At 60.4% G+C, this 9,084-nt stretch overlaps 1 protein-coding gene across 1 annotated transcript in view; it reads left to right on the forward strand.

Annotated features, from left to right (window-relative positions):
- Nucleotides 1-8,352, forward strand: part of LOC103252613 (copine-7) — a gene marked incomplete at both ends in the record, with an annotated part of 9,025 nt that extends 673 nt beyond the window's left edge. Inside the window, 11 exons of the mRNA XM_008051206.1 lie at nt 2,418-2,492; nt 2,674-2,748; nt 3,433-3,516; nt 4,094-4,183; nt 4,335-4,433; nt 4,987-5,073; nt 5,391-5,450; nt 6,501-6,634; nt 7,548-7,602; nt 8,101-8,152; nt 8,219-8,352. Of these exons, the coding sequence (XP_008049397.1) occupies nt 2,418-2,492; nt 2,674-2,748; nt 3,433-3,516; nt 4,094-4,183; nt 4,335-4,433; nt 4,987-5,073; nt 5,391-5,450; nt 6,501-6,634; nt 7,548-7,602; nt 8,101-8,152; nt 8,219-8,352 (945 nt within the window). The remainder of the gene's footprint in view (nt 1-2,417; nt 2,493-2,673; nt 2,749-3,432; nt 3,517-4,093; nt 4,184-4,334; nt 4,434-4,986; nt 5,074-5,390; nt 5,451-6,500; nt 6,635-7,547; nt 7,603-8,100; nt 8,153-8,218) is intronic.
- Nucleotides 8,353-9,084: the final 732 nt, after the last annotated feature.

The raw sequence follows: 9,084 nt of genomic DNA on the forward strand, positions 1-9,084 counted from the left end.
CCACTACACTCCAGTCTGGGCAACAGAGTGAGACTCCAACTCAAAAAAAAAAAAAATTCAGGAAGTCTGAAATGCATGTGTGGGCCACCTCCCCTCTACCACCTCCCCCCCAGGTCTTTGACACCTTCCGGAGATATGTTTTCACACAAGCACGGGAGCATGGCGTGTTTTCATCTTTTAAAAAACACTCCCATTCCCTGTCTGCATCCTGCTTTTTCAGTCTGGTGGCCCCAGGCCCTTCCACACCAGCCCAAGCACCTCCTCTGGCCTGAGGGACACTCCCGCAGTGCCCCGGGGAAGCCCTCCCTGTAGCGTTGTCAATGTGACAGCAGCCTTTGCGAACCCCGGAGCCCAGCTCCCTGGCTCCGGGCACATCATTTTGTGCCCGCTCAGTGCCCACACCTCGCCCTGGGAGTTCCCGTTTCTGAGGTGCGATTGACACACATAGGTCTTGAGGGCTGAGACACCTTAGACAGCCACACTCACCGGACCCTCTCCAGGTCCTGAAGCACGTGTCCATCACTCCACAAGCCTCCCCTTCCAGCCAGCTCCCCCTGGTTGTATCTGTTCCAGAATTTCATGTACATGAATCACACAGCGTGTTCGCATGGGTGTGGGATTCTTCTACAAAACATAATGACTGTGTGACTCACCCGATCGCCGTGAGGGTCGGAGCTGGCTGATGGTGGGTCCTTCTGTTGTCCTCATTTTTCAGATAAGGAAACTGAGACTTAGGGAAGGCTCAGCCCTTTGGGAATGCAGTATAGCAGGGTTCTGCCAGGTGTGTCCCCTGTGGAGACGGGAGGGGTCATGGACACAGATATAGACACTCTGTATGGATACACGGACACCTGTATGTGTACACATGTACACACATGTGTCATCATCCATGTGGGACACATGTTTGCACAACTACACCAACACACTCACGGGCACACATGGACACACATGTGGACCCTACATATGTATGGGTCTGAACACACGTATCTGTGTATGTGCAAACAACAGAAGGGCCCACTATGGACTTCCCGAGGGAAGGGTTGCTGACTTCCCATCCCTGTGATGTGACCTTGACCTGTCCCCTGTGACCTTGACTAGTCCCCTGACCTCTGCCTAAACTCTGATCTGCTTCAAGTCAGCCGTGCACTCAGCCCAGAGCCAGGCAAGAGGCTTATTAAACGCCAGTCAGCCATCCTAATTTTCCTGCTAGGAGAGTCTGTACCTATAACCTGAGTCTCTTTCTCCCCAAGCACCTGCTTTCCTGCCAGAAAGGAGCAGTGGCGGGTCCTTTCCTCCTGCACCCACCCTGAAGACAATTGGACAACAGGGAGGCTGGAGGGGGAGGCCGCTGTCAGGGAGGCCCCAGCCTCTGAATTGAGAGTCGGGAGGGGCCTAGTCCGAGGCTCCCTCTGGCTTTTCCACCCTTTAGCCGGCTTTGACTTCCCCCATTCCCCCATCTGGGATCTGTTTTCTCCTCTGCACAGAACATTCCAGCATGCACAGAGCTGCTGGCCAGACAGGCCCTGGTGCGAGAAGTGGCGGAGCCTCTCTCCAGTCCAGCCCACTGCATCCACCAGCATCTTAGGCGTGGGGTGGGGTCAGGGCATGGGAGGAAAGCACGTCCCTGTTACCTGCTGTGGTCACATGGTGCCGGCTGCGTGGGAAGCGTGACAGTTCCCCATGGATGGAGCTGCCTGTTGAGCCTTGAGGGCAGCTGTCACCGTCCCGTTTATAGCCAAGGCTTTGGTGTCTGGGAGGGCTCCACAGCCTCACCCCCAGGCCTACCTCCACTGACCCAGTGACCCCAACTGGAGGCTCACAGCCCATTGGAGGGGCCTCCAAGGGGCCTGGCGAGGAGGAGGGGACCCAGGCTGGGAGAGGAGGCTGGGGACCAAGCACTGGCCACCCTGCAGAATCACCTGTCAGGGTGTGGGGAGCTGGGTGGGTGCCTCCCTTCTGCCCCTGACACCCCTGGGCAGTGTGGACGGGCTGGGAGACGTGGGGCCCAAGGCATTCCACCCGCCTCTTCAGCATCCGCGGGCCCTTGTGTGAGCCGTGGGAAGGACTTAGGCTGTGACGCCCTGCCCGAGGGGTCGGTGCACTCACCTGTGGGAGGTGCTTCTGCCACAGCCTGGGAGGTGCCCACAGCCTGGGCTGATGGGCAGCTTCCTAGCCTCGGGCAGGTCTCACTGCCTCCCTGAGCCTCAGTTTCCTCACCTGGCAGATGGGTGTAATGATGTCTGCTTCCTGTGAGGTGGTTGGAGTGGGTGGTGGGACTCAGAAAGCAGCAGGAAGGGCCTGAGGGCGATAGGGCTGGGCTGGGCAGGAGGCAGGAGGCCAGGGGGCTGGCCATGGTGCGTGGTTGGGTCCACAGGGGTCAGGGCAGTCCCCTTCCTGCCGACTCTTCTGACTTCCAGATTGTGGCCCAGAAGAAGATGACCCGGGCGCTGCTGCTCAAGTTCGGAAGGAATGCTGGCAAGTCCACCATCACGGTGAGGCCTGGGTGTCCTGCAGCCCCAGCCCCTTCCCCAGCAGCCCTGAGGGTGTCATGGCTGGAGAGGAGCAGCGTGAGGAGGGGGAGGGCCTGCGGGGGAACTGATGCCTCCCCAGAGGCCTGGCTGGGTGGGATTAGGCCCACCTGGCCGAGCTTGGAGTCCCAGCCTCGCCCCACAGGTGACAGCCGAGGACATCTCGGGGAATAACGGCTACGTGGAGCTCTCCTTCCGGGCCAGGAAGCTAGACGACAAGGTGAGATTGTGCACCAGGGCAGGTCTGTCCAGGCCGGACCTGAGAACCAGCGGTGTGATACTCGGTCTTTGCCCGGCATGGACCTCACGTCACAGTGTCCCCTGGGAGATGCATGTACATCACGTGGAGTTCACATGAGGTCTCCAGGGGTGACCAGGTGTGCTGCTGTCGTGGTCAGGCTGCTGTCACCATCACTGTCACTGTCACCATCACCATCACTTTGTCACCACCATTGTCATCAACACCATCATCCACTGTCACTGCCACTGTCGCTGCCTTTCGCTTGCCTCTACCTCCTCCCTGCCTGTGGGCACTGGGCTGGGAGACCTTATCCTGCATCACCTTGTAGGATCCTGGTAGCCTCTGCTGTAGGGACACTCATGACCCTTTAGTGATGGGGGGAAAGGCCCCCTGACCCTTATTCCCAGATCACTCTCTTGAAGGGGCAGAACCAGCTGAGCAGTTCTGCTGGCTCTGTGTGGCGGGCAGGCACAGAGCAGAGCCACTGGGTGAGACTGAAGACAGGTTGGGGGTGGCTGGGGGACCACGTGGCAGGCCTGGTGGGAGAAGGAAGCCTGCAGTCGCCGACTAGGAGGACACAGAGGCCTTGCAGTGAAGCTGTGCCCGGGAATGACAGAGCCAGGCCTTGGGGCGCCTTGCCGAGCCATCCTTTGCATCCCCCAGGACCTTTTCAGCAAGTCCGACCCCTTCCTGGAGTTGTACCGCATCAACGACGACTGCAGCGAGCAGCTGGTGTACAGGACAGAGGTGAGGCCGGCAGAGGCCCCTGGCGCCCCAGGACAGGGTGGCCTGCAGCCCCCGGTGCCCTGGGACAGGGCGGCTATGACAGAAGCCTCCTGGTGTCTCTGGTTCCCGGCCTGGCATGGCTGCAAGCGTCTTCGTACCCAGTGCCTGGTGACTCCCCCAGCGTGGGCGGCGGGTGCAGCTGGCCAAGGCCGAGGCTGTGACCAGCATTCACAGGCTTGTCTTGTCACTGCCATTATTTTTAGGGCTACCTTCCACTTCCTGAGGGTGAGATGGGATTTCAGCTGCAGCGGTCAGAGTATTTCCTTTTGAGATAAACTAATTTGAGTAAAAAGAGTCTATTTAAGGAGGAAAGGAACCCAGGTGGCCCAGGGATGTGGCAGAAGTTGTGAAGGTGGTTTCCAAAGGAGAGGGCCCGGAAACACACTGGCTCCTGGGCCCCTCCCACTGTTTCAGGGACTCACTGTGTCTGGGGTGATACGGGGAGGGGGCAGGGCTGCTGTGCCCACCTCGCGGCCGCACTTGTCAGCCCCAAGGAAGCTGGGGCTCAATTGACCCCCTGAGCCAGCCCCACCCACAGGTGGTGAAGAATAACCTGAGCCCTGTATGGGAGCCCTTCAAGGTGTCCCTGAGCTCCCTGTGCCGCTGTGAGGAGACACGGCCTCTGAAGGTGGGCTGGCAGACCCTCCAGACCTGCCTGGGGTGGAGATGGGCAGGGCTCAGGACTGCTGGGCTGCAGGGGTGGAGATGCAGCCAGGCTTGAGGGGGAGGGCTCCCCTCACAGCAGAGTGGCTGAGGGCCTGGGCTCATGGGCTTCCCAGGGCCTCGTCTGGGATTATGACTCCCGTGGAAAGCACGACTTCATCGGAGAGTTCTCCACCACTTTTGAGGAGATGCAGAGAGCCTTCGAGGAGGGTCAGGTGAGGGGCATGTCAGACCTTCCACCAGCACTGTGAGACCTACCCTGCTGAGCTTGCAGGAGCTGTGGTGATCACATTATTGTCATTATAACCAGAGAGACGCACGATGAAGAATCGATACTGTTCCCGAGTGGCCTACGTGGTCCAGTTGGAAACACTGAGTCAAAGACTTGGCTCCGTCCAGGGCTGGCCCCAGGCCCTCACACAGGGTGTCTGTTGTCACTGCGTTGGGTGGGAGGACCCGGACAGGGGGACTGCCCTGGCCCTCCTCCTGTCCCTAGGCTCCAGTGTCCCTGGTCATGGTCCATGGGCTTTGGCAGCCAGGCCTGGTTGCCAGGACCACACTGCAGGTCTACCTGCACCCAGCTTCCCTCCTTCTGGCCACACTGCCCTCTCACAGCTGTGTCCTCAGACTGCCTGCGAACGGTGGGTCCCCACAGGGGCAGCCCATCCCTCTCCATGCCCCCTAAGCTCACTGTTGGAGGCGTCTTGTGTGGGACGAGGGCTCCTGCTGGGTGCTGCTATGCCAATGGGCTCTCTGTCCCATCCCCAGGCACAGTGGGACTGTGTGAACGCCAAGTACAAGCAGAAGAAGCGCAATTACAGGAACTCTGGGGTGGTCGTCCTGGCTGACCTGAAGGTGAGCACGACCCTGCCGCTCCCCGACCATGGCTGCAGACTCTGCTCCCCATCCAGGCTCTGTGTGAGGAGAGTAGGGGCAGTCCCAGCTGGATGGTGGGACAGACCCTCCAGGGTCCCCACCCAGAGGAGGTAGGAGGAGGAGGTACAAGGGGAGAGGACATGGCAGAGGCTGGAAGGAGAGAGGAACGAGGTGGGGGGAACAGACGCCCAGGGGGACTGGGGCTCAGAGCGGGCAGGCCTCAGGGCCCTGGAGGCTCCTGCCTGACCACAGCCTTAGTTTCCTGGGTGGGCCCTGCTGACGCCACTGTCCGGAAGCTCCACAGGGTCTATTCCTTCCTGGACTACATCATGGGCGGCTGTCAGGTGCACTTCACTGTGAGTCTTGTGGCCCATACCGGGCCCCTCCCCACTGGGCCCCTCCCCACTGGGCCCCCCATGGTGGGACCCTGCCCCTGGGCCCCATTCCCCACTGGACTCCTCTCCCCATGCGGGGTCTCTCTCCCCACTGGGCCCCTCCCCCCATGCTGGGTCTCTCCCCATGCTGAGCCTCTCACACTGCCAGCCTTGGCAACACCCAAAGCAGGACACTGGGGTCAGATGCCTGGAGTCCTCCAGCATCTGAGTGGCCCCAGGAGTGAAGGGGGCTCCTGGCAGGCGTGCAGAGGAGGAGGCAGTGCTCTCCATGGGCCTTTCCCATGGAGTCCCCGCCTTATGCAGATGAGGAGATGGGCGCGGGAGGTCAGGCGCCAGCCCAGGGCCACCCCAGGAAGTGACATGTCAAGGCTGACCTTCTACAAAAGCATAATGACATAGAAACCGTGAAAAGGGTGGGTGAGGGGCCCCTCACTGGGCCCCACGCCTATGTCCATTTGTCAGAAGACCCTTCCAGGAAGGGCAGGGGGTACATTCGTGTCCCCAAAGCACCCAAGGGACTGTACTGTGTCCCACTTTGCTGATCAGCAAACTGAGGTCACAGAGGTTGGGGACAGGCCAGCTGCAGGCCATGATGCTCACCCCTCTGTGGCCCTAGCAACCCCTGGGCTTCATGAGAAACCCCAGAAGACCCAGAGCATCCTCTGTGTCACGTTTGTTGAATGATACCCACAATGGCTCTGCGAGAAGCCAGCGGTGGGGCGCACAGAGGGGACCCCAGCTCCCAGGCCAGGTTGTAGTCCTCAGGCTATGCACAGGGGTGGAGAAGGGATGGAGCCTGTCCCCCCACAAGACCAGGACACTGTGGGTGCTGGGGCCCAGCCCAGCCACGTGGGGAGGTGTCCTCCCGGATCCGGGGGCTGGGGGCTGGCAGGGGCTGGGGCCCCCCACTCGTGGAGCCCACCCACACCCGGGTCCCGGCCACCCTGGGTCTCTCCTGCCCATCAGATGGGGCAGGTGCCCAGCCCAGTATGGCTCCCGGGCATCTCACAGGTGGCCATAGACTTCACGGCCTCCAACGGGGACCCCCGGAACAGCTGCTCCCTGCACTATATCAACCCCTACCAACCCAACGAGTATCTGCAGGCGCTGGTGTCCGTGGGCGAGATCTGCCAGGACTACGACAGGTGGGCCCCATAGCTTCCCCTCGCCTCCCTGGGTGAGCCCGCGTTGGGGCCCACATGGAGGCCACCACGCCTGTGTCCAAGGATCCAAGGACCCTTCCTGGAAGGGCAGGGGCGCCTTCTTGGTGATCCCGGCAAGGCTGGCTCCACAGTACCCTGGAGCTGTCTGTCCCGCTTTGCAGACCAGCAACCCCTGGGGACTCTCCCAAGGGTGCCCAGCTGGGAAGTGGTCCGAACACAACCCAGGGGGTGGACGCTGAGCTCATCCCACAGCCAGCTCCCCGACCCCAGGCTTGGGAGAGGAAGCCCTGAGCACCCTTTCCTTGGACCCCTCCACCTGGGTTGGTGGGTGCCTTTGTCCCAAGGGCAGGAGACAGACCCCTCCTGGCATTAGGGGACCCCTGAGAAGGTGTCTGCATCCTGAGCACATATGCAAGTCACGAGACGAGAACGTGGGAACATCTGGGGCCACTGTGCACCAGCTCCCCCTTCCTGCACACCTGCCTGGTCTCTTTTCCACCCAGTGCCTCAGTTTCCCCCATGTGGCATGGCAGTGATACCAGCCTTCCTGCACACCTGGCCTGGTTCATTCTCCACCCCGTGCCTCAGTTTTCCCCACGTAACATGGTGGTGATACCAACCCAGTGCCCATTTCTGCACACCTGCCTGGTCTCTTTTCCACCCTGTGCCTCAGTTTCTCCCATGTGGCATGGTAGTGATACCAGCACTGTGCCCGCTTCTGCACACCCACCCTAGTTTCTTTGCCTCGTGTCTCAGTTTTCTCATGTGGCATGGCCATGACACCACACCATGGTTATCAGGCCCTGGGCTCCGGTCCCTGTTTCCCCAGAGGTAGCTCAGCTGCACACCCAGGAGGTCAGGGTTCCCTGGGCGACTGAACCTGTTTCTTTTCCAGCGACAAGAGGTTTTCTGCTTTGGGGTTTGGTGCCCGGATCCCTCCCAAGTATGAGGTAGGCCAGCCCAGGGGCTGGGGCCACATTCCTTTTCATGCCCATCTGTTCTGAGGGTCCAGGACTCCAGGATGTCACCCTTCCCTGCTGGGAACTGGCTGTTATAGGATCGGGAGGGTAGGAAGCAGAGATAACGGCCTCGCAGCCAGAGACTGACCTTCAACCTCCAGGACTGGCTTGGGGGTTCTGGAGACAAGTTCCGTGTTCCTTCCAGATGAGGAAGAACAATTCAACTGGCTTAAACAGAAAAAAAATGGTGTGTGGGGGATTGTTGGCTAATGTAACTTGGGAGCTTCAGGTACTGCTGCGTTCAGGTGCTAAGGCAATGGTCCAGGACTGGTCTGTCTGTCTCCTGCTTTCCTCTGGGTCAGCTTCTCAGCTGTGGAGGCCTTTTTGCATGGGGCCCCCAGAGGCTCCAAGCCTACCTTTCCCAGTGGATGAGGAGCATGGGGGTCCTGGGAGGGGGTCCCAGCTACCTGACCTCTTATCCCCACCCAGGTGTCCCATGACTTTGCCATCAATTTCAACCCTGAGGACGATGGGTGTGAAGGTAGGAGCTCGAGGTGGGCCTGGGGGAGGGGTGCAGTGGGGCCAGGCTCACCCCGTGCCCCCACAGGGATCCAGGGCGTGGTGGAGGCCTACCAGAACTGCCTGCCCCGGGTCCAGCTGTACGGGCCCACCAATGTGGCACCCATCATCTCCAAGGTGGCGAGCATGGCTGCGGCCGAGGAGCGCACCGGGGAAGCCTCGGTAGGTGCTGGGGCAGGCACGTGCGTGCGGGGGGTGCGGTTGCTGTCTGTGCAGGCTGGAGGTCAGGGAGTAGTTGCGCAGGGCCCAGGTGGGGAGCAGCCAGTGAGGAGGCCCGGAGGCAGGTAAGGCCCGGGCTTGTCCACCGTGATGTCTGGAGTGGCTGTGTCTCCAGTGCAGGGTAATAAGCACCCACGGGTCGCCCAGGTCCCCCTCCAGCCCCCTCCAACCACAAGGCTGCACCACTGTCCACTGTCTGCTTTTATATCTCCAGCTATTTCGTTGGCTGGTGTTTCCCATTTGCACAGATAATATGGTGCCAAACCCGAGCCCTGCCCCACTTTGTCACCGCGTGTAGCCCCATGTGTGCTGCTGGGGCCACACGGCCTGTCGTGTTCTTTTAACTTTTTATTTTGAGAAACAACACATTTGCAAGAGTGGCAAGAATAGAACAGTGACCCCCAGTGTGTCTTTGACTTGGACACACAGTCACTGACCCCTTGCCAGTCTGCCTTCCCCTCTCCCACCCTCCCCCCTCTTCTTTCTCCTCTCTCCCCTCCCCTTTTCTCCATCCCTTCCTCTCCTTCTTTCCCCTCCCCATCCTCCCTCCCCTCTCCCATCTTCCCTCTCCTCCCTCCTCCCCATCCTTTCCCTCCCCCTTCTCTCTGATGTACACTGTCTGTCACCATCGCTTTCTTTCTGAGCCACATGAACACAGCTGCCTCTGTGCTTCTG

The sequence above is a fragment of the Carlito syrichta genome, unplaced genomic scaffold (genome assembly GCF_000164805.1).
Source record: "Carlito syrichta isolate Samal-C Ts95f unplaced genomic scaffold, Tarsius_syrichta-2.0.1 Scaffold169093, whole genome shotgun sequence".
Taxonomy (NCBI): Eukaryota; Metazoa; Chordata; class Mammalia; order Primates; family Tarsiidae; genus Carlito; species Carlito syrichta.